The sequence below is a fragment of the Xenopus laevis genome, chromosome 7S (assembly GCF_017654675.1).
Source record: "Xenopus laevis strain J_2021 chromosome 7S, Xenopus_laevis_v10.1, whole genome shotgun sequence".
In the NCBI taxonomy this organism is placed as follows: domain Eukaryota; kingdom Metazoa; phylum Chordata; class Amphibia; order Anura; family Pipidae; genus Xenopus; species Xenopus laevis.
In genome coordinates this window covers 35,301,955-35,328,367 of record NC_054384.1, presented here as the reverse complement: position 1 = coordinate 35,328,367, position 26,413 = coordinate 35,301,955, and the positions used below count along the sequence as shown (strand labels likewise).

The 26,413-nt window shown below is 38.0% G+C and overlaps 1 protein-coding gene across 3 annotated transcripts in view; it reads left to right on the top strand.

The window, feature by feature from the left end:
- LOC108697217 (cadherin-23) overlaps positions 1–26,413 on the top strand; it is a 599,373-nt gene that overhangs the window by 381,021 nt on the left and 191,939 nt on the right. For all 3 annotated transcript variants that reach the window (XM_041571124.1, XM_041571128.1, XM_041571125.1), the window contains 6 exons: positions 10,362–10,426; positions 12,993–13,230; positions 15,047–15,152; positions 18,150–18,277; positions 20,068–20,140; positions 20,272–20,388. In XM_041571124.1, the coding sequence (XP_041427058.1) occupies positions 10,362–10,426; positions 12,993–13,230; positions 15,047–15,152; positions 18,150–18,277; positions 20,068–20,140; positions 20,272–20,388 (727 nt within the window). The remainder of the gene's footprint in view (positions 1–10,361; positions 10,427–12,992; positions 13,231–15,046; positions 15,153–18,149; positions 18,278–20,067; positions 20,141–20,271; positions 20,389–26,413) is intronic.

Below are 26,413 nucleotides of genomic sequence, written 5' to 3'. Positions count from 1 at the left end.
TAATGTTCCTTGTCAGTTCCACTGCTACATGAACAGAGTGTATTGTTTAAATAAATTACTTGATCTCAAGAGACCTTTATCAATGCCAACATTTAGTAAAGCACAAAGAATTGCCTGCCTGCAAAATCACAATGTCATAGGGATGAACTAGCTCTTTAATGTCATATATTTATTATTCCTGCTTTTCATTGCCTCTTTAGAATTGTGTAATCATGTATGCATGGTTGATCTTCCACCGGTGCATTGGTTAATCAAGAACACGGTACAGGTATTGAACCTGTTATCCAGAATGCTCGGGACCTGGTGCTTTCCAGATAATGGATCTTTCCGTAATTTGGATCTTCATACCTTAAGTTTACTAGAAAATAATTAAAAGGGATACTGTCATGGGAAAACAAGTTTTTTTCAAAACGCATCAGTTAATAGTGCTACTCCAGCAGACTTCTGCACTGAAATCCAATTCTCAAAAGAGCAAACAGATTTTTTTATATTCAATTTTGAAATCTGACATGGGGCTAGACATATTGTCAGTTTCCCAGCTGCCCAGTCATGTAACTTGTGCCTGCACTTTAAGATGGAACTACTTTCTGGCAGGCTGTTCATTCTCCTACTTAATGTAACTGAATCAGTCTCAGTGGAACTTGGCTTTTACTATTGAGTGTTGTTTTTAGATATACCAGGGAGCTGTTATATTTGTCAGGGAGCTGCTATCTGGTTACCTTCCGATTGTTCTGTTGTTAGGCTGCTGGGGGGGGGGGAGTGATATCACTCCAACTTGCAGTACAGCAGTAAAGAGTGACTAAAGTTTATCAGACCACAAGTCACATGACCAGGGGCAGCTGGGAAACTGACAATATGTCTAGCCCCATGTCAGATTTCAAAAATAAATATAAAAAAATCTGTTTGCTCTTTTGAAAAATGGATTTCAATGCAGAAGTCTGCTGGAGCAGCACCATTACCTGATGTGTTTTGAAAAAAAAACATGAAGCTTTGCTTATAAATAATAATGAATATTCACAGGAGCATCCCAAATGCATTTTATATGTAAATATATTTTATACGAAGAACACATGCAAAAGTTATACATTAGCTTCAGGCTAATGTGGTCAGTTGACTCCTATTACAGATGCAAAAAAAACAATGTTCTTATTATAATAAGGGCTCCATATAGTACATATCAAAATTAGAAATAGCTAATGCCCCATCAATAATAATCCACTTTTTACAGGTAAAGAATATCATGAAAAAGAATCCTTTTGAATCATTTCACAAATGTGAAGCCGAGAATCATTCCGGCCAGAATTACAGACATCTGGTGGAGCTTTGAGTCACAACTTGTAGGTAGGAAGCTTACAGGCCAGCAAATGGCATTTTTGCTTCCAAAAAATAATATATATATTTCAAAATGGACCAGCACTCCAAGCTTTTTCAACTCAATAATTTAGTGTTACATCACTTGTGAATCCAACGTTTTATATATATATATATATATATATATATATATATATATATATATATATATATATATATATATATATATATATATATATATTTGTGTGAGAGTTTTTAATAAACACAATGATGGGTGTTAGACTATGATGGTGTTAAAGGGAATTATATGTAGAAATGTGAGGGAAGCTTCTCTTTCAGCTGCATTAAATGGACAGGAAGAATGTTGAAATAAATATATATTTTTGTGCACTTGTAGTTTTATTCATGGCACCCTTTCACTTTATTTACTGACAGTTTCTTTTGCCAGTGAACATAAAGAAGTATGTGAGTAAATCAATGAATGACTGCAGGGAGATACAGATGCATGTTTCAAAAATGATATAAACTTTTCAGTTTAGGTAAAGGTAAATTTCTACAATAATGTAGCACAGGGGAAGATCTAGTGCTGTAGATTTATATTAATGGTCACCCGAGTCCTAATCTTTGTAAATCAGGTTTTAGGCTGCAGAGGCATTGAGCTATATAGTAGGTCTGTGCTGTGTACTTGCAACTGGCTGCACTATATACTTTTCAAGACACTGTGCAGAAGCCCCTTGACAATATTTAACTTCTTTTTCAATATTTCTTCTATAATCACAATATTTCTTTTAATTACTACAGGTATGGGATCCATTATCAAGAAAGCTCCGAATTACAGAAAGGCCATCTTGCATATCCAAATAATACAATTTTTTAAAAATTTCCTTTTTCTCTGTAATAATAAAACAGTATCTTGTACTTCATCCAAACTAAAATAGAATTTATCCTTACTGGAAGCAAAACCATCTTATTGGGTTTATTTAGGGGCAGATTTATTAAGGGTTGAATAGTAAATTAGAATTTTCAAATTGTTTTTTGGTGTCAAAATGCACACATTCCAGTTTTAATGCCCCAATTTGAATGGGAGCTTTATCACACCTGAGCATGGAAATAGTTCTAATTCGAATATTCGCCACCTAAAACCTGCCGAGTCAATGGCGGAGTTCCGTTGAACCATTTGAATATGTTAATTGCCTTCCCGACATTGATTATTTTTTGGAGGGAAACTCGATTTGAATTTTTGGGTCAGGACTAATATCGAATATCGAATATTTAGACGTTCAATTTTTTTCTTAAATAACCTCCCATTCGAGTTGTGAGCATATTCAAATTTATTAGAGTAAAAAAGAATTCACATAAATTCAATATTCAATCTTTGATTCATCTGCCCATTACTGTTTACATCCTTTTCTAGTAGTCTTAAGGTATAAAGATCCAAATTACAGAAAGATCCTTTATCCAGAAAACTCCATTTGCCGAGCATTCTGGATAATAGGTCCCATACCCATTCAAAAAATCAATTCTTACAAATACAATAAAAAATATCCTTAATGTATTATTATGTATGCACTTTTGTTTATTCTAAATAGAGCAATTTCTTGCAGTTGTATATCACTCCGGCCTCTTGTGCTTTAAATGTTTAAAATATAAAATGGAACCTATAATAAAATAATATCATTAACTCTTGTAAATTCTTGGCAGCTTTGGCATTATGCCATGCTGGCCATCTGGATCTCTCTGGACAGATGCATGGGCCACATTTGTTTTGTGATCCGTATGTCTCAAAGCATTCTAAAAAGCTGTGGGTCATAGAATGGGTCAGACTGGGAAAGAGAAGGCTCGATGATTGCAGTTCAGTAGCTTTCCAAATGGGGCAGAACGCTGCTTTCCCCAGGTGGCACAGAACTTCCAAGAAGCATTAACAGCGGATGCCAGTACTGCTCAAAATCCACTGTTACATTTCCACATCTATTTAGAACACTGAGCCCTCACTTTATTGTTTGTCATGGTGGGAGGTTTACCACCTGGAGCACCTTCTGAAATAATATGCTACATTCACCAGTTTCCCTTTGAAAGAATGCCAAGCTTTTAACCCATTTTGGCTAAATGAGTCTGGCGAAGGAGTACTGAAAACCATGTAAATATATTGGCTTTTTATAACTTGTTATGCACAGATAAGAAAGATGATATAAAACAATGCACAATAGTGGGAAAAAGTAACAATAGCATATATAAAAATAATGGACTGGGCTTTATTTCCATTGCAAGTAAGATTGCAAAAAGATATAGGTTTAGCACAAATGCATAGAAGTTAGTTCTAATTGAAATTGTAATTGCAATGTTGACAAGTTTAGATTAGGCCATTTGAGGTATATTTATTTTCATCAGATTACATTATCTGGGGGCTCCATATGTCAGGACTCCACTTGGATGTGTGGCAGAACTGAGGTGCTTTTCATAGATAATGCAAACCTTCATTTACTGTACATATCCTCAGGACCTCTGTGTTTATTAAAATTGTGTACATGCCTATCTTTTCACAACTGAATTAAGTGATATTCATTTTGGGATATTTCCTAACAAATGTAGGAGTGCCCCTATGCTATAGCTGCTAACATCTGCCCATTTATGTCTTTTTGGTAAGAGAGTGAGATGAAAGTGCCAGGTCCACACAAATGAGAAGATACTCAAACATATTCAACCAGTAGTCATCAGGGCTGGGATTATTAAATTCTGCTGCAAATGGCACTAATTTCTGAGCTGCCATGTAATGTAAATCTGAATTACTAGTTGTCCTTATTAACAATTATATTATATTCTATGTCATAGTATATATTGTAAGAGACTGCCAGCACTCAATGCCAGCATAACAACAGATGCCCGTGAATTGAAAGACACTCACAGGTCTTGGACAAAAAAATTAATTTAATGCTAAGCCAATGTTACACCATGGGAAAGGTTGTTGTCAGAGTCAAAACCTTTTAACCACTATAAAACCCGTGAGTGGGAATTTCCTTCAGTAAATGGGCATACTATATATTGTATCAGTCCCCACAGAGATCATGCTGTAAACATGAAAATTAAAAAAAATAGGGATTTACTGAGTGAGGTACATTTATTCACTGCATGAGTTTGTTTACTGCTCTTTAGTGCTCACTTAGCCAAGAGAATAGATAGGTTCAGTGCTACCCTAGGCACCAGATCTGCACAACGTGATATTGTTCCGTTTGGTGCCAATCAACAGACCCCTCCCCCCCACCTTTACTGAAGGATTTAATAGGGAAGCATCCAGCAGTAGGGCTTTTTTCCCCCACAAATCATTTTTTACCATATAGGCATCCAAGGCCCACTCCCTAAAAATCTGCCGTCCTAGGCACAGGCCCTGCCTCGAATGCCTATATGGTAGATATTCCCCTGCCCTTAGCAATTACTTGCAGCAGAGTTTTGCTCTGCTCCTTGTGCTGGATTTTAAAGCAGTTTCCTTTGCGTAACACCCCTTCTGCCCCTCATCAGTGCAGTGCTGACTAACGTAACCCTTTCTGTACTATGAACTCAGCATTGCCAGTGACCCCTACTGTGCAGAATTTCTAGTCTACTTCTATATAGTGTTTTCCTTCCTTCTCCTTCCTTCTCCTCCTTCCAACTACTGTTGAACTGCAATCCCTGCTGTTGATTGACAGCCATATTTGAGGATGCTTAAATTTGTAGTTGTAGCAAGACCTGGGGCGTCAAAAGATAGACAAACCTTACTTTATATAAAAACAAACATTTTTTTTTTGCCTGAAGACAGCTGTGTGTTTCTGAATATAAAACTGCCTGAAATAAAGTACACATTTAACCTGATGAAAGCTCTCTATTGACTTCCCCTGTTTAATGTTTAATTACCCATGTATTAGTTCTGGAGAATGTAGAGAATCATTGGCCTTTGTAGACTACAAATGTAATGTAATGTCCTTAAGTGCAGAAGAATGACAGACAATTTTTTCAAGCATATAACAATTTATTATATGGCACACTAGATATAATTATTGCTTTTATGTGTGTATTGTTGCCCTGACCATTAGTAAGTGCTGAGATCTTGCTCAATTCATATCTATATGAACTGTTAGTGCCTGTTATAGACAGTAAGGATCCTTGAACAATAGACAACATAGAAAAGCAAATCATCTACATTTTGTATTTGTAAACGGGCAAAAGCAATGCAGGTAACAAAGCATCAGTTTGAAGCTCTAACATACTTTGATTATCCATGTAGGGATCAGCAGGTCACTCGATTAAATGACTTGTCAGGCAGAATGCTTTAGGGCCACTAGTAATGACATTTGTTGTATCCAATGTATTTGTGTTTAGCCATTTATCATTAAGTATCTCTGGAACTACAGTATTTACAACACGTTCCTATCTTTAAATAAATGTATAAATATACTACATTTTTATGTTATCATTGCATTGCTTGATGCAGATGCTACAAGCATAATAGGGGAGAAGAAACATGCTGACTGGTGCAAGGTAGGGGCAATTATGGATGCAGCATTGTATATTTGTTGCTGTGAAGTTCTCAGATATATTACCCATCCTATTAGAGTGTTGTAGCCCCCTAGGAGGTGTACTTGGAATTATTCCAATGCTAGATCACCCACTCCTCTAGGCACTGAATCCCCCAATTCAAATTCCCAATAATAAAATAAGCAACTTTGATATCCCAATACAAAGGTCCATCATTTAGCAAGAGTTTCTGGCATTATATACAGTGCTGTAAGTTACATAATGATACAATGTAGGATTTAAATGATGTGAAGTTGTCAAATCTGGGAATCTTGGCACAAAGAAAATTAAATGCAAAACGATATCTATAAAATAATTTACTGTTGTTATTTCACTTAACATCAACAAGGGACAGCACTGCAGTTTGTAGGAAATTCTTTAACGTATGGTCTTTATTCTCCGTAGCTGGCATTATCATCAGTCAGCAGAAACTAGACTGTTCTGTTCACTTCTGCAGAATGTTATTCAAAGCTAGTGAAGATATGTATGAAGGGAAATGTAGCTAAATGCATTTAATTATCTTTAGTACCTATGCTAAGGTTTAGTATATTCTGTAAATTTTTTCAGTACTCTTCTCTTCTTCTATGGCTGGAAGGGCAGGTTCTTTTTTCTTAAAGGAACATTGACACCAAAACAAATGAAAGTGTGTCAAAGTAATACATGTACATGTTACACAGCAGATAACAGATACAGTGGCGGAATTACCGGGGGAGCAGGGGCCAGGGCCCACACCCCCTCAGTGCCCCCCGGCAGCTCGCGCACCACTCAGTTCTGCGGCCGTTTCCGGCCGTACGGAGGGGGGCAGGCCCGGCTGCACGTCCCACCCTCTAGTTAGGCCTCTGAACAGATAAAACACCATTGTAATGGACAGAACGTATCTCTTGTTTGCTATGTAATCTCTGCTTTTTCTACTTTTTTCTAGCTCGAATGTCTGCCCCCATGGCTACACAGCAGCTTGTTTATATAAACAATACTAGTCTTTATGAAGCAAAAACACAATGTTTACTAGTGCAGGGCAGCAGTCCATCATTTTTTGGTGTTAATGTTCCTTCAAGGATCCCAATTAAGTGACTGTTTTCTGTTTTGTCACTTGCTTTGTTCCCATTTTTGATGACCAGTTATCTGCCTACACCTTTTCAAGAAAGATCCAGAGCAATACAGTAAGGGCAGACAAACCCCCCCCCCGGGCATATAATTGCAAATGAGGGGTATGTAAACAAATTCTCCTCAACTGTTGTTATTTGGACTGGCCCGGCAGGATACTGGGAAAAAATCCAGTTGGCCCCGGCCCTCATGGGCCCCCGTCGGGCCAGACCCCCTCTCCCGATCTACTGGTCCTTAAAAAAAAACAATTTGTGGTGCCGTGCAGCTCTGTGTGCGCATGCGCATTGTGTGGCTTTTTGTGCCCATGTGCGCCATTGCGGTAGGGGAGCCAGGGGGTCCGAAGGTGGGCCCTGGACAGCAAGTCCTGGTGGGCCCCAAGCCCCCCAATCCGACACTGGTTGTTAAGCTTCAGAAAAATAAATTGGGCATTCCTCATGGAAATAAAAATGTAACTGTGACTAATGCAAGTGAATGCTGACCCAACAGCGGCAAAGGAGGAGGAGGTAAATGGCGCAAATGGGTAGGGGGGCACCTGAAAGATGGCCCTTAAGGTGCAGTTCTGGTGGACCCCAGAGGGCCTAGTCCAACTCTGTGCCCTGATCTATTCTCTGTCAAAGTTACAATATTATATGTTATTTGAAAAGTATGGGATTCTTATCCAGTCCCTATCCTTCTTTAATTATATTAATGCAAATGCCAAAACCTACACTTCCTCTGTAATATTGCAAAGGAACCCTTTATTTCTGCTAAAACACTAATTCATTGCCCTTATCCTATTCTGTTTGGATTACTGCAACATCTCATTAACTGGTCTCCCAGGTTCCCACCTCTCCCCTGCAATCAGTCTTAGGGGCAGATTTATCAAAGGTCGAGGTGAATTTTCAAAAGATAAAAATTCAAATTTCGAGTAATTTTTTGTGTACTTCGACTAGAGAATAATCCAAATTCAATTTGAATTTTAAAAAAATTTAAAAATTAGAATATCGAATGTACTGTCTCTTTAAACATTCAACTTTGACCATTCGCCATCTAAAACCTGCCAAATTGCTGTTTTAGCCTATGGGGGACCTCCTAGGACCCATTTGGATTAAATTGGTGAACTTTGAAAAATCAAAGGTTTTTTTTGGGAAAAACTTCTAATCGAATTCGATCAAATGCGCAATTGATTTGATTTGTACGATTCGAATCATAAAAAGTTTTTTTCTATTTGAAATTCAACCCTTGATAAATATGCCCCCTAAACTCTGCTGCTAGGATCCTCCTGCGCTCTTCTATGAGGCAACCCGTTCTGCCCCAGGTAAAATCTTTAGAATGGCTGCCTGTTAAGCAAAGGATAGCATACATAATCTTTCTGCAAACATTCCAAGCCTTTCACCTCTCTTCAAAGCCGTTCACTGCATTTGCTCACTTGTGTCCTTGTATATTCCTGGCCATCTCCCCCTTTTCCCTCAGAGTCTTTTCACACTGCCATAATTCAAGTTTTCTATCTTGCTTCTCTTAACTCTGGAATTTTACCCCTGAATTCCTCTGTAGGAATATTTGCCCAACAAATTCAAATCCTATCTTTTGGAACATGAGTGCATTATCTGCCCAGTCTTTAAACTTTAGGACTGATGACCACTTGCCCCATATTTTGTGCCTTTATCTTATCTTCCCACTTAGTAAGAAAGCTCTATGGGGCAGGAACTTATTTCATTTATAAAATTAAACATATCTACAACATTAAACATATATATATGCATACAATTCTGTGTGATATGCACCACTAAGCGCGTGCATGAGTGTTTAGTATTTCTCTAAGCTTGTGAAGTACTTTTGGTTATGTACACTTTGTATATTTAGTTAATATTTTTGTTGCTAAAACAAGCCAAAGTTTAAATATATTATTATGTTTTAATAGTCAGTTGAGATAAAGTAAATGCCTTCTTCAAACCAAGATTAAATAACATAGTATCCTCTCACACAAATTGCTTTATCTTTACTGTTATGATCAGTAAATATGGGATCTTAAAAATAAAGATATCCCCAAATAAACAGTCCAATTTGAGCTGAACAATAACGCTAGAAGAGTGTATGAAGTCTGACTGTCAGTTATATGTCCTGTGCAGTAACCCATAACAACCAACCAGACTTGCTTTCATCATTCTATCTGCATTCGCTTATATGTACATACTGGCAGGCAATTGGCTCTTAATGACATTTACCAAAGTATGTGCCTGTGTGTTTCTAAGTGCTTTTTCCTGTGGAAGGGTAAGTGAACTGTAAGCGCCACTGGGCAGCGATATTTCAAATGATGAACAATCAGGTGCAGGATTTTTATTGGTATCCTTGGATTAAAACAAGAGATGTATAATATTTATTTTTTAGCTATCACTCTAAATTGAATGTGTAATCATGCAAGGATTTATTTATTTATTGGTGAATAAGTATGCACTGCAGATTTACTAAATGTGCTAAAGGAGAGAATCATGTTATAGGTTTTAATTTTATGTACAGTATTATGGATAAACCAAACATGAAGGGGTTATTTTTCTGGTTGGATATTTCAACTGGAAAACACAATTTTTTGTGGAAATAAAACTCATATTTTTTCAAGATTTAGTATACCCAGAGGCTGCTAAAGTCCAAATAAAAAAAAGTTCCATCTCAAACCTGCAGAGATCATGTAGAAGTCAATGGCAGCTATACTTTTTACAATTGCAAGATATTATGTCCTGAATTTTGTACAATAATCCAAATAATTCATGGTTTTCAGGTGATAATCCGAAAAAGTTTGAATTTTCCAGCGTCAAATTAAAAAAATTGTACAATTTGGAATTTTCATGATTTTATTGAGTCTTTTTCACAACAGATTTTTTCAATTTATTTGGACAGGAGTTTTGTTTAAGTGTTATTAAAAAAAAAAAAGAGAAATATTTTGAATTTAGTAAATAACCCCTGAACTGTATAGAGGACAATAGCAATCAATGGAAGTTAAATTCCTTATTCATCCACTCTTTTTCTAGATTCCAGTGTTTTCAGCTCATCAACAGTTGTTGGAGAAGCTACCTCCACTTAATAACATATAAAAAAATAGGGACTGGAGAGCCTTTCAATGTAGTTAATTTTCTTTATTGAAGCACTACATGTTTCAGACAACAAAGGATCTTTCCTCGGGTAACATGCACCCGAGGAAGGACCTTTATTGTCTGAAACATGTAGTGCTTCGAAAAATAACTACATTGAAAGGCTCTCCAGTCCCTATTTCTTCTATGACAATAGTAATAATTTATCCATGGTTTAATGTAAATTATTGCTGATATACTTAATCTCTAGCATGCAGAACAATAGCAATAATAATTATTTGTATTAAAGATTGATTACCGAAGAACTATAATGATCAATTCCTACCTTTATTTTAGGCAACTGACAATGATATTGGGTCTTTTGGAAAAGTGAGCTACTTCTTTAGTGATGATCCCGACAGGTAAGAGTCAAAGTGTTTTGAAAGAATATTTTCTCAGCCACACATACTGTATGTGTAGATGTACAAAGCAGCAAGCTGATTCAGTCAATGGATCCCACAGAAGAAATGTTACACATGGGGGCAGATTCATTAAGGGTCGAATTTCGAAGTTAAAAATACTTCGAAATTCGACCCTCGAATTGAAATCCTTCGACTTCGAATATCGAAGTCGAAGGATTTAGCGCTAATCCTGCGATCGATCGATCGAAGGATTTTTCGTTCGATCGAACGATTAAATCCTTCGAATCGAACGATTCGAAGGATTTTAATCCAACGATCGAAGGAAAATCCTTCGATCAAAAAATCACAGGCAAGCCTATGGGGACCTTCTAACATTGACTTCGGTAGGTTTTACCTTCCGAAGTAAAGGGTCGAAGTTTTTTTTAAAGGGGAAGTACTTCGACTATCGAATGGTCGAATAGTCGAACGATTTTTCGTTCGATTCGTTCGATTTCGTTCGAATTCGAACGAATTTAACCAATTCGATGGTCGAAGTACCAAAAAAATACTTCGAAATTCGAATTTTTTTCATTCGAATCCTTCACTCGAGCTTCATGAATCGGCCCCATAGCATTTAGCCAACTACGGTATTTTTCTGACATGGCCATAGCCAAGAGGATTGGAAGGAAAGTGATATGGCAGCATAGGACCTCTGGGAGACCACCCTGTCAACTAAGTGGCAGCCCTTTTGGACCCATTTACTAACAAACGAATCATGAAAATGTTGTGTTTTTTTTTCTAAAAAGCTCTAATATTTTGAGATGTATTAAGTGAAAAAAACATGAAAGCCTTTCATGCCAAACTTCACCAAGTTAAATTTGTTGAGGTGCTGTAGAAGTCAATGGGAGCTCTGATCCTATCGGACCATTTATAACCAATAAAATTGTTAGAGGTTTTCGGAATTTTTTTCGCTACAAATTGACCGAAAAACCTAAATTTTTAGAGCTTTTAGTGGTATTCAGATTTTTTTTTCTTTTTTGGATCATTCAGCGCTTTAATCGTTCTTACTTTTTATAATTGGAACTTTTAATAAGTTCCATGACAATCATGGTTTTACAGTTTGTGACTTTAGTCTTGCTTTCAAAAACCTCTAAAACCACTAAAATCTAACCTTTAATAAATAAAACCACCTTTGTGTAATATAGTGAACTATTTCATTTTCTGTTATTTGTGCCTGTTTCTATTTCCTTTTTGGAAAATTGCATGGATTAATATTTTTTCTGTTAGTCTTGCTTGTTTCCTTTTTGGCTAATGACAGTTGTTAAGTCTTGCTTTTGGTAGTGATTTTATGTATATACCAGTGTCCCACAATGCAAAACAAGCCTTTAGGCTAAGAACCACTGGACTGTTTAGCCCTTAAATTACAGAGTGCCAGGACTGTAGTATTTGCATTTCTGGGTTATATGAATGTTGGATCAAGAGTTGTCTGGGTACTTACACTTCTGCTTCTTAAAAAAAAAAGTTTCACGTAAAATATTAACTATAGGAAAAAAAAACCAATTATAATTAAGGACTGCCTGACATGCCAATAACTAGAGAGAGTCAGTCAGGCAACCATATAACCCCTTGCAAGACCCATAAGTCCTAAGACAACAAGCTTCCCTCAGTTGTACCTATATAATTGGAACCAAAACAACCTTTTCTGCGGTAAAGCATAAATATTAAACTTAAAAAGAGGCTCAATCGGCAGGTGGGTGTTCTGTAACTCAGAACTGCCTTTGGGTTGCTGCTGTCCCTGGTTCCTGCCTATAGAGTTGCTACCTTTTTAGAAGAATTATACCAGTCAGGGCTGGGGGAAGATTCACATGTGGGAGTTATGACATTGAGAGGGGGGATTTGTGGGATCAAGGGATGTAATTATGCCACCAAACATGCAAGCATCTGGGCAGGCCTGGACTGGCAATCTGTGGGTTTTGGCAAATGCCAGAGGGGCTGCTATAAGGTGCCATCGAAAGTCAGTATTTAGTGGGCTGGTAGGGGCTGTTTGGGCCTCTATGTGGGTTGATTGGGCCTCTATGTACCTGTAGTACCAGGACCTATTTTAATTCTCAGTCCGGACCTGCATCTGGGGATTTGGTGAGTAATATGAGCTAGGATGAGGATAAAGTGGTGAACCAGAGATGTGCAGATTGACTAGTTATTACATTGCTGGTAAATTTGTAATACTGGCCTTTGCCTTAGCTGGTATTTTACTTGCTAAGCTGGTGAAATACAGCCAGGTGGCAGCCCTACCTGCCTACTAGAAGCTAACTCCCCCCCTAAACTTCACTGTGTCCTCACTTCCTGCCCTTCTTAGCCAAGTCATTTGTCTGCTTCATCTATACTGAACCAAAACCCCTTATTACAATGTAAAATTACATTGGGCTTTTCAGAATGGTAAAAAAGATTCATGAGTAAGTCTGGCCGTTAGGTTTGAGAAACACTGCCTAGCAACACAGCATATACCATTACAAGGCTTCCAATTTCAGATTTTAACCTTAATTTCCTTAAATAAAAGTAATTGTCTTCTTTCTTATTGTTTGGATAGATTTTTGCTTGACCAGGACACTGGAATAATAACCGTCATTGCCCGCCTAGATTTTGAGACAACTCAGCGATACACACTCACAGTGATTGCCAGGGATGGGGGAGGAGAGGAGACAACAGGACGTGTCCGCATCAATGTTTTGGATGTCAATGATAATATGCCCATCTTTCAAAAGGAGTCATACCTGGGAGCAATCCGTGAAAATGAACCATCTGTAGTCACGGTTGTCAAACTCAGGGTAAGGAAAGCAAATTAAATGTTAATATTATTCTGCACATTTAATGTTTTCAGTAACCAGTTCTTGGCAAAGTTAGTTGATTAATCACAACTGGAAATAACAGCATAATTAAATCTTTTTTGAATATTAATTATCCAACCTAAAAAAGCAGCCTCCAATCAACAATTTACTGAGAAACAATGACTTAATGCTGCTGTGCAGGGTATTTCAGCCACAAATTGCATTTTCCATGATGTTATTTGAACAGCAGCATTGATAGCATGTCCTAACATTTTAATATGGATGGCCAGTCTGAACGTAACCCACAAGGATCACTAGTGGTTTTATTTACCATAATACACATTAAAATAATCACATTTATAATATTTATAACAGCATTTATAAATATTTTAGGACCCTATTTATAAAGCATCACTGTAGAAAAATTGGTTAGATGTTTCATTCCAATACAATTAATTCTATTAATTATAAAAGAATTTTGGCATCCACTTTCAAAATATTTATGAAATTTGTTTAGCAGAAATGTTATTGTTTCCAGCTGTTATGGCAAAGAGAATGTCTCTTAGGGGCAAATTTATCAAGGGTCGAAGTGAATTAGAGGGGATTTTCGAAGTAAATAATTTGAAATTCAAAGTAATTTTTTGGATACGACCATCGAATAGGATACTACGACTTCGAATTTACTTCAAATTCGATTCAAAGTAAAATAGTTTGAATATTCATATATTTGATAGTCGAAGTACTTCGACTTCAATAGTTCGCCAAATTAAACCTGCCAAAGTGCTATGTTAGCCTATGGGGACCTTCTAATGCATTTTTTAAGTCTTTACACATCGAAGTAAAATCGTTCGATTGTACGCTAAATTCATTCGAAACGTTTGATTCTAGTGATTTTACTTAGATCGTTCGATGGGTAAAAAATCCTTCGACTTCGATATTTGAAGTCGAAGTACAGGTATAGGATCCCTTATCCAGAAACACGATATCCAGAAAGCTCAGAATTACGGAATGGCTGTCTCCCATAGACTCCATTTTATCCAAATAATCCAAATTTTTAAAAATGATTTCCCTTTTCTCTGTAATAATAAAACAGTAGCGTTTACTTGATCCCAACTAAGATTTATGGGTTTATTTAATGTTTAAATTAATTTCTAGTAGACATAAGGCATGAAGACCCAAATTACGGAAAGATCCGTTATGTAGGTATGGGTGTATAGAATTTAATTAAAAGTAGAGAGTGTATGGAAGCTGGGTTTTCATTTGGAGGAGTTGAACTTGATGGACTTTGTCTTTTCAACCCAATTTAACTATGTAACTATCCGGAAAACCCCAGGACCCGAGCATTATGGATAACAGGTCCCATACCTGTATTTTAATTCAATGGTCGAATTTCGAAGTATTTTTTTACTTCGAAATTCGACCCTTGATAAATCTGCCCCCTAGTCTTCTATAGTGCTGTTAATGACAGCCTGCTGATTGGTTGAATAGCTCTTGGCTGTGTTTGTGTCCAAGGCAAAACAGACATTGTGGGGCCATGGACTGAGCACTATTCCACAGAAAATGTATATACTGTTCCTTAAAATATCATAATAATAAACAGCGAGAGATGTTTTTGGAACTGTCTAATAATAAATGAGTTGATCAATTAAAACAAGTGTGGTTGTTTTTCTAGATCAAGGAAATACAGTATGTATATCCCTCTATTTGTTCTTCCTGGAATGTAGCCATAAAAAGTAATGAACAGAAGCAACATAACAGGGTATTTACATTGTAAATGTCACCAGCTATATAAAGTCTCTTTTTATTGCTGAACTAGGCAACTGATGAAGATTCAGCACCAAATAACCAGATTACATACAGCATTGTGAATGCATCTGCCTTCCAGAGCTATTTTGAAATTTTTATTTCTGAAGGTTATGGAGGTACGTGATGAGGCTTGTGTTCATGTCATCAGTATAATGAATGTTATACATATTGTACGTTTTCTTATGAAATCTTGTAATGCAGATACAAATAGACATCCTGAATCTGCAATCAATGAAGAGGGAAGAGCTGAAAATGAAACGGGATTTTTTTTATGTTTAATTCAAGGGGCACACATTTTTCCTTGCTGGTCCATGTACCACTGGTCAGATTTTACTGTGTATATAATAAAGCTTTTGGATGTAGAGATGTACATATATCTCACCTTAGTTTAGAAGTTTAATATTCAAACAGAGTAATTGGTTTCACATGTTGCCAAGTATCTATAATATTGAATACTATACCCCTTTTTCAATGGAGCTTTGAATTAGATATTCTGTTTTAAAGGAATAGTTCAGTGTGAAAATAAAAATTGTGTAAATAAATAGGCTGTGCAAAATAAAAAAAGTTTCTAATATAGTTAGTTAGCCAAAAATGTAATATATAAAGGCTGGAGTGAACAGATGTCTAATAAAACTTCCTGCTTTTCAGCTCTATAACTCTGAGCTAGTCAGCGACTTGAAGGGGGGGCCACATGGCACATTTCTGTTCAGTGAGTTTGTAATTGATCCTCAGCATTCAGCTCAGATTTAAAAGCAACAGATATGACCCATGTGGTCCCCCCTCAAGTCTCTGATTGGTTACTGCCTGGTAACCAGGGTAACCAGTCAGCATAAACCAAGAGAGCTGAAAAGTAGGAAGTAGTGTTCTGACTGACATGTTATACATCAAATCACTCCAGCCTTTGTATAATACATATTTGGCTAACTAACTATATTAGAAACAATTTTTTATTTTGCACAGCCTATCTATTTACCCAGTTTTTATTTCTACACTTTTCTGTTGCTTTTTGTGACTAAGTCACTGAGATTGTCAGTAGATTTTCCAGGTAGAAAGTGTCACCATTATTAAAGGGATACTGTCATGGGATAAAACATTTTTTTCAAAATGAATCAGTTAATAGAGCTGCTCCAGTAGAATGCTGCACTGAAATCCATTTCTCAAAAGAGCAAACAGATTTTTTTATATTCAATTTTGAAATCTGACATGGGGCTAGACATATTGTCAATTTCCCAGCTGCCCCTGGTCATGTGACTTGTGCTCTGATAAACTTCAATTACTCTTTACTGCTATACTGCAAGTTGGAGTGATATCACCCCTCCCTTCCCCCCCCCCCCCAGTAGCCAAACAAAAGAACAATGGGAAGGTAACAAGATAACAGCTCCCTAACAAAAGATAACAGCTGCCTGGTAGATCTAAGAACCACACTCAATAGTAAAAACCCATGTCCCACTGAGACACATTCAGTTACATTAAGAAGGAAAAACAGCAGCCTGCCAGAAAGCATTTCTCTCCTGAAGTGCAGGCACAAGTCACATGACCAGAGGCAGCTGGGAAATTGACAATATGTCTAGCCCCATGTCAGATTTCAAAATTGAATATAAAAAAATCTGTTTGCTCTTTTGAGAAATGGATTTCAGTTCAGAATTCTGCTGGAGCAGCACTATTAACTGATGCGTTTTGAAAAAAAATTTTTTTCCCATGACAGTATCCCTTTAAACTATCATTAATCTATTTGGGTATCATTCTGTAGACAGTTACAACTTTGTGAATTTATTTGTGTAATATGAATTAGGCTGATGAGGAGCTATCAGTTTCCAAATGTAATTTAAATATTCAAAGATTACATTTTCTCCACACAAAGAGCAAATTATTAGAATTACTTCATGCTATAGAATTTCATAACAGTCCCTCGCTGGTGCCATATATGTTTTTTGTACACATATATATATAGACAAATACAAGAGGTCCTCTGCACTCAACTCATTATCAATACATTTAAGACAGAGACATTTTGTGCATACTGCTACTGAAAAATGCCTTACCCTTTAAACAAAACAGGGATTGTTTGTCCATATATTGCAATATATTTAAGCTGGCCAACTACGTCAAAGTCATCCCATATCTGGCCAGTCCTACTCTTAATTTTCATCTGATTCATTAAGAATTCTATTGCTTCATTATACATTTTACAAAGGGACTAAGTTTTACCTGCAACTTACTAGCTGCTTTCAAAGTAAAACTCCCAAACTTGGCTGCCCTTTTATTAGACACCAGTGGGATCACCTGACTATAGCTGGGAAGGGTGGGAGCTACAACATGGAGCTGGTCAGGCCCGGATTTGTGGAAAGGCCACCTAGGCCCGGGCCTAGGGCGGCAGGATTTTAGGGGGGTGGCATGCTGCCCAACCACACCCACATTGGTTCAAAAACACTGGGGATGCGCTGGAGATACAATCATTTTTTAAATTTCCCATGCGCCAAACCCCATTGTTCCGGTCCAGATGATGAAAATTTGCATGAATAAAGGGGAGGCGACAGGGGCGACGAATGTCAGTGGGCCTAGGGGCACCCACTATGTAAATCCAGCCCTGGAGCTGGTCACTGCTTCTGTATAACTATAACAAACTAGGGGAAGTTTTGCTCACTTTCCCTTGTTTGTTATAGTTATACAGAAGCAGTTTAATGGAGACTGAAGCCTGAAAAAATGTTCCCACAATTTTGTTCAATGGGGGTAATCTCAGGAGAGCCATGTTGTTTTCATTAGGGATGCACTATTCAGACGAATCCAACTGCCTGGCCAAACTGGATCATAAAAATCATGTTACGTTTAGTCACATAAACATGGAAGTAAATATTCTCTTTCACTCCTCATTTCCCTAATTTGCATGCTACTTGGTTCAGTATTCGGCTGAATCATTTGTGAAGGATTCAGGATTCAGTTGAATCCTAAAATAGTTGTTTCAGTGCATCCCTAGTTTTCACTCCACACTTTCCATGCTTTCATCCCACACATATCAATAAATATAAAGTTCTGTTATTTTCAGAATTATTTTCAAAATATGACTATACTTTTGATTTTTCTGTTCATATTTTCCTTTCTTTTTTTTTTTGTAGTGATAACAGTAACTCGGCTGCTTGACTATGAACAAATCTACAATGGAGTTATATCATTGACAGTCATGGCAAAAGATTCAGGTGTACCCTCACTCAACAGCACTGTCCCTGTCAGCGTTGAAGTCTTTGTAAGTATTTAGTCATCAGTGCATTGCCAGAAAACAAAAAAAAATAGTAATGTTTTAAATATATTAACCTTACATCAGTAATATCATCACATCAGTTGGATCAATATTTGGACCATGTGCCAAACAATGGTTTGGGCACCCTTCCTCCTCCATCAATCAGAAATCACACTCATTGGTTGATTTAAAAAAACACACACTCGGCAGCATCTAAAAAAGCACTCATCTGGCATTTATAAATACATAACACCTGTGTGTAAGAGCCCTAAGGTTACTAATATATAAACTCTCATATAAATTCATCTCATTTACCATATTGAAAAAGGTATGGAGAGAGAACTTAATTGCCGCCTTGTAAACCCCAAACGATTGAAGTATGTTTCTTAATTGCAGTGTAATTAATTTAAATGGACAGAATATCTGAGTTGGGAACCTTTTGACCTATGTGAATGTCCAATAATAAAACAGATTACTCGAAGCAGCCACAAAATCATGAACACAGAAATAATCAAGATCAAATAAAGGAAATTGTTTGTTTTTCTATGTTGCTTCTGCTGAAAGAAATTATAGCAGGTAGGTGGAGATAAAGCTGTGGACGTGGGAGGTTTTGGTGCAGTTGAAATAACTCTCCCACTTGCTTTTTGAAGAGCATAATCACTTCAGCCTAAAACCCTGACTTGAAAAGGTCACTGGTTTCTTGCGTCTATCTACTGCTTTTCAAAGTAACTGTCAAGTCATTTGCTTTAGCTTTTTTTTTTTAAACTAAAGGGATTCTAATGCAACAAAATAACACTGAAAGACGGCTAAATTATCACCATGTTGGTGGGTGGAAGATAAAAAGACACCCCTTTGTTAGATTCATTTTCATTTCCACTGATGGCTGGATGCTAATAAAACACTTATTGCATTTGAAAATTCTTTGGCTATCAATATTCTTTGTGTAGAGTGAACTGCTAATAAATTATAAAGTCATAATGAGGATCTGGTCACCTATAACCATATATCTGCCTCTGACAAAAATATATGCTAATTCTTCACATTGGCTCTGAGCAGTACTTATGAAAATAGCACAACATCTCTGTATGTAGGAAGGACTATGTAATTGTCTGAAAATATCTATTAGAAATCTTTCCCCAAAAGTCCAATTATATATTTAGTAAAAATACAATGATGTCCTATTTTAGCCTTAATATTTCTTGCACCAATCGAATGTAACACAATGTGATGTCCGCTTCATTGTTCTACATGCCAATAAAGAAGTGAATTGTATCCCTAAGATGATTTTTTGCCCTAGAAAGGCAATCAATCAAATTGTAATTTTTTGTTTTTCAAGGAAGATGTATAACTGATTTCTTTGACTGTGGTAGCTATCAAGAACTGGGGTGAAATTCATGTATAGGTGTGGGATCTGTTGCCCAGAATGCTCGGGACCTGAGGTTTTCCGGATAAGGGATCTTTCCATAATTTGGATCTTCATACCTTAAGTATGCTAAAAAATCTGATATGAATGTTTTCCATCCAATTGAGATTAATTATCTTTTAATAAGTACAAGTTGCTGTTTTATTATTACAGATAAAAATTTAATTATCTTTAAAAATTTGAATTATTTGATTATAATGGAGTCTATGGAAGATGGCATTTCCGTAATTCTGAGCTTTCTACATAATGGGTTTCTGGATAACCGATCATATACCTGTAAAAAAAAAGATTTAAATGGATCAAACAAAAAAAAATGTAAAATGTTTACAGTATGTATCGCCATTGATATATACATAATTTATTTCTATTGCAGGATGAAAACGACAACCCACCCACCTTCAGCCGACCATCGTATGCCATTACTGTTCTGGAAAACATTATAGCAGGTGATGTTCATTGTGCACAAAATGTAAATTCCCTCTCCCTGCCTGGGTCCCTGTACAAAGACAAATAAAATTTGCCATCTTGACAATAAACCATGAGTTATTTAAGATGTATTTTTGTTTTTTGTCTTCAGGAGCAACCGTGCTTTTTTTGAATGCCACCGATCTGGACCGTTCTAGAGAATATGGACAGGAATCCATTATATATTCTTTGGATGGCTCCCCTCAGTTTCGGATTAACGCTCGATCAGGTGCAACCCCTTTTTCTACAGTACTAAATTAAATGCTAACCTCTAGTAATATGATAGGTATGTGATAGGTGTATATACAGCTATGGGACACAGAGTTTTCTGTCATTTATCCTAATGTGGAGCACCATGCCATTGTAAAAATATTAAAATGGTAAAAAAATATTAATAATTATAAGGAACAGAAGAATAAAAACAGTGTGGATGATTTGCAGTCACTGGATTTTTATGATACCTTAGTTTAGATCAGCCACAAAGTACTGTCTTATTACACAGAAAATATAAATGTTAAGTAGCTGTTTGTTTAAATTGGGAATTATGGTGAATGGTGCTGACGTATGTGAGTCTTCTGAATAATTTGTTTTCAGGCAACAGGTCCCATAAATGTAACATTATTGTTTGCCTTGTTGTTAGTATTAGCCAGTTTATCTAACTTCAGGTATTGAAGGTACAGTAGCATTCACTGGTCTCCTAATTGAAAGCAAATATCTGATTGGCTGCTATAGGTTAAGGTGGGCATACACGCTAAGATCCACTCTTTTGGTGCGGTCCCTAAAAGAAAGAATATCTGCCAAGTTTGGCCACCCATGCGCTGTTCCAAATCAAGCTTATTTGATTGTTGGCCTGGGTGCCAACAATTATTATTATTATTATTATTATTAACATGTATTTAAAGAGTGCAAACATATTGCACAACGCTGTAAAGTAAATGTGTTTATACAACTAAATCACATGAATTACATACATATAACATATGGAGTTACATACTGTACTTCACGACCAATACCGGTACAGAAGTTGAGGAAGGCCCTGTGCAAAAGAGCTTACAATCTGTAGGGAAGGGAATAAGATGCAAGGTATGGGAATGGGCAAGTTCAGAATTAGGTGGGTGAGAGGACAGGGCAGAATCTAGCATAACCCCAAGGCACTGGGCCTGGGGAGATGGGGTGATAGTAGAATTGTTAGCTATGATATTTACTTCTGGGATGTTATGGGTAATGGAGAACCATTTCCATTTTAGAGAGGTTTTGTTTAAGGTAGCGTTGCAACATCCAAGTAGAGAAAGCGGACAGGCAGGAAGAGACCCAATTTAGAAGTTCTGTGTTGAGATCAGGAGAGGAGAGATAGACCTGAGTATCGTCAGCATAGAGGTGTTAGTGGATACCACAAGAGTTGATTAGTTTGCAGAGGGAGGAAGTATAGAGGGAGAATAATAATGGGCCCAGGACAGAGCCTTGAGGAATCCCAACAGAAGGAGGTAGGGGAAAAGATGCTACTCCATTGTAGGAGACACTGAAGGAACAATTAAAGAGGTAAGAAAACGAACCAGGACAGGGCCATGTCACGAAGGCCAAGCGGATGAAGAGACTGAAGAAGGAGAAGGTGATCCACAGTGTCAAATGCAGCTGAGAGATCAAACAGTATTAGTAGTGACTGAAACCAAGGTTCCTTCAGAATGGGGTGACAAGAGCATATTTTAGTTGAGAAAGGAAAGATTCCAGATGAGAGTGAGAGTTTAAATAGATGAGTTAAGGCTTTGATTAAACGAGGATTGGAATTGTGGAGAAGTTTGGAAGGAATGGGATAAAGTGGGCAGTTATTAAGGTGAGAAGAGGCCAAAAGTTTTGAGACTTCCTCATCAGTCACAGGGGCGAAGGAGCACAGAAGTGACTGGGGAGTGTGGAGGGAGGGTGGCAGAAGTCTAGGGGGTTGAGTAGTGTAATGTCACTTCTTTGTCCAATGTGATTTTCCAATCTGTCCAATATTTTGGACAATTTTTAGCCAAATAACAGTAGAGCAAGGCCTCCCACAAGCCCAATACAATGACAAATAAGCTGCTGACTGAAGACTGAAAGAGCCAAGTAGGCAGCTTATACTGGCCTGTGTATGACAAACTTGACTTCAACTACTATAAAATTTGTCACCTTTATTACATTACATCTGCCAGAAACAGTGTCAGAAAGTGGGCTGTATGTAACAAAGTATAGCATGTACAAAACCAGGCATTGTAAAAAGTGTACCCACTTAGACATTCTGTTCATTCCAGCTCTAACATTAACCAGGCTGCCTTTTATTTGTTGCTTGGCATTATTTGTCATATGTCTGTGTGAGTCATATAAACACAGTTGGAGAAATGCTATCAAACATTAGGGATTTTCATTGTGGCATCAAGAACACAGAAGCCTAATTCATGTAACCTGTAGGTCAAAAAAGCTGACTTAAATTGAATAGGCACTCAAAGAAACAGTTACTGTAGGATTAGAAAAGTGTAAATACAGAAATGTAGTTATGGGTGTCAGTTATCAAGCAGGTGCAATATTTTATCCTCAAAACATACGGGAAATATTTGCACCAAACTAATGGTGTATGTCTTGTTGAACCTAACTTCCCATGGCCACAGTGATACACTTTAACCTGAAGTTACTATACAAGGAAGCCCTGCTTTTTTAAAACTTATTTAGTTCATGGGTTCTAAAACCCCTACAGCAATGTACAGTACATATTAAATTGTGCCAACTAAATAGCTTGAAGATGACATACCTAACAATGCATGAACTTTCCATACTAGGATGCAAAAGTTGCAGCTGTATTTATTTATTGTTGAATGACACGGATTTTTGCACTTATCCTACCTTAATTAAATGAGGCCCTTTGTCTTACAATAGTGTAGCAAACAGAAAACTGCTGGGAAGATGATGCAGCAGAAATAATGTTTGAAAGCCGTACCTACATATCAGCTTTTAATGAAAAGCTAATTTACAAAAGATTGTAAGCTGAAAAGTTGCTATTAAAACAACCCTTGATCTGAAAAGTATTGTTGGCAGCTGTATGCAATGCAGAGTGGACACCAGCTGATTTTGCAGCCTTTACACTGGTTTAAATCCTTTCAGCTGCCTCACAGAACATAAAACAACAGAGCAAAAGAGCGTTCCCTCTGCTCAGACAATCCCGACTGCTGCTTTGTAAAGACTTAAGTACACTTTGTAGGAGTACAAAATTAGTCGCACCGGCTCTGCTAAGGCGTATTCTTAATTGGAAGTAATTTGGAGGACGGGTGGCAAGATCCATCATTTAAGTATTTAAAGCTTTTTAAAGATTAATTTTTTTAAAGCCTGGTTATTAATTGATGGTGCAAAACTTTTGAAGCACGTATAGCCTAAAAGACCTGTCTGCATTTTTAATGTTCCTTCATCTGAAATTATTTGTTACTTGCCCTAGGCATCTTGCCTTTAAGAAACTCTTGCTGTTCTATCTTCTGTGGGAACTGCAAGTGCTAATCCTTTGTTCTCCTATGTGATCCATATTTACTATACTGCTCTTTATTTGTTCATTCATCCACTGAAAAAAAAATACAACAAACAAACATTTCCACTCCTGTAGGATTTTATTGTGAAAGGGCAAACCTTGATATGCCAGCTGATGAAGAATTCTACATTTACCACTATCTTCCTAGTTATTGTTCCTAAAAACTGTGTCGTTTTAGCAGCGTGATTAAAGGAGAAGGCTAACATTAAGTAAGCTTTATCAGAATGCTCTATATAAATACACCAGTAAACCCTCAAAGTAATGCTGCTCTGAGTCCTAAAAAAACCATCACATTTCTTTCCTTCTATTGTGTACACATGGGCTTCTGTATCAGACTTTCTGCCTTCATGTTAAACCTCCAGGACTAGGGTTTGAGCATGCTCAGTTTTTCTATGTGGAGGAGGGCCGATAATGGAAGTCAGTGTTGGCCACTCCCCCTTTTAAACCACACCCAGTGTAAACCACACCCACATTACAACAAAAACTTTTAAGACAATATCCACATTAACGGTGGCAGCACACCAAAAAACCAAATGATTGGTGCTCACTGCAGGGAAATCCCTCATCACTCATATGTGAAAAATTGAAGTCATGTTAAAACATACCCTTAAATCCATATGCCTAATCCTCCCCTGTGGATAATACAACAATCCCCCAACACATGATTAAACACCTTAGGGGCCCTTAACAACAATTTCCAAATGCTAACAAATGCCAAGAACAAACCCCTAACAGGCTCACATTCCACAGGTAGCGTAGGGCAAGCAGAGAATGGCACACACCGGCAGCACTGGGAAAGCAGAGAATGGCACACACAAGCAGCACTGGGCAAGCAGAGAATGGCACACACAGGGAGGCAGGGCCAGGCCAAGGTATTTTTGCACCCTAGGCAAAGGCTTCAATCAGTGCCCCCCCCACCCAGTCCTGCATTACCATTTCCCACCTTACCAGTCATATAGCCCCCTGTGCCAGCACCTATCATATTGCCTCCATTTGTACCTAAGCCAATGGCAGTCAATCCCCCAGATTGCCCCCAGGCCCCAATCTGTACCTGTGGCAGCATAAGCCAAAACATCCATCATATTTTTACCCCCAATCTGTACCTATGCCAGCGGCAACCAAAATAATCCATCATATTGCCCCAATTTGTATCTGTTCCAGCAGTAGCCAAAAATCCATCATATTGCCCTCAAACATCTGTGTACCTGTGCCAGCAGCCACCATATTGCCCCATGTACCTGAGCCAGCAGCAGCCATTCCCTTATATTGCCCCCAATCTGTACCTGTGCCAGCATCAGACAAAAAATATACACTATTGCCTCCATATATGTACTTGTGCCAACAGCAGCCAAATATCCATCATATCATCTGTTTACCTGTGCAAGTAGCAGCCAAGATATTGCCCACAAATATTTACCTGTGCCAGCAGCTGCCAAAGGGAGCTGGGAGTGATTCTGTCTGGAACAGGGGGTTTATAAAGTTGAAAAACTATTAAAGGCCAAGCAAATCAGGGTTTAAAGAAAGAAAGGAAATTCCCCTTAAAAGTGTGCTCCCCCCATGATTGTGCCCTAGACGGGCGCCTACTCTGCCTGCCCCTAGTTCCAGCCCTGCAGGGAGGGAAGACAGAACAGAGCAGGAGACAAGAAAAGTTATCAGTCTAATATGATGAGTTGGACGACAGACAGTGTCGGACTGGGATGCCAGGGGTCCGCCAGAAAACCTTAGACTGTGGGCCCACCTTTAGACCATGGGCCTACTTTCCAAACTATTATTTTTCCTCTCCTTACTCAACCTCTTTATTGTTCTAGTCTTTTATATCCACTTAATATATTTGTCCATTATTAAGCATTTTTTCCAATAAAGAAATAGGGAATGACCATGAAATAGGCTAAATGGGTTGGAAGCAAAAAGGCCCACTGATACCTGGGCCCAGGGCAGCCATCAGGGGGGGACAGGGGGGAGAGTTGTAGGGGGCCCGAGGGTAAGGGGGGCCAAGCCATGCCGCACTTTCTTGATTAGCTGGGCCCCCTGCTTTCTGAGAACTGCTGACTTCGGGAAGGCAGGGCGGGAGCACAAGGGGAGGTATCTTCTGTCCATTACTTCCCCTTATTGGTCACTGAGTTTAAGTCCCGATTGAGGGATTGCATAGCTGAGGTTTGAACTTCTCCTCCAGCTCATCCAATCACCATGCAGCTTTACCAGGACTTGAAATTCTGTGACCAATAAGGGAAGAAAATGCTGTAATGGGAAGATGATGCAGCCACCTGTGCTCCCTCCTCCCTTCTGTAGTTGGCAGCTCACTGACAGCAGGTGGGCCACACTAATGAAGTAAGTGCAACATGGCAGGGCCCCCCTAAAGGTAACCCTTTGTGGTCCCTGTTGTGTGGTGGGGCCCTGGGCACCAAATTCTTTTTAAACTTCTGGGGGGGGGCAAGTTTTTTTACATGGATGTTTAAGGGGCGCCCTGGTCACCAATTTTCTTATAAAGTGTGTGTGGGGGGGCCCTGGGGGGGCCCCTGGACACCAATTGTTTTCCCCATGTGGGGTCCTAGCCACCAATATTTTTTAATGGGGGGCCCTGACCACAAATGTTTTTTCAATGGGGGGGCCTGACCACCAATATTTTTTTATTAACATGTGGGAACCATAGCCACCAATGTTTTTTTTTTTTAGTGTGGGATGGGGGGTGGACCTGTGGAGTGCGGACCTGTAGGTGGGGCTT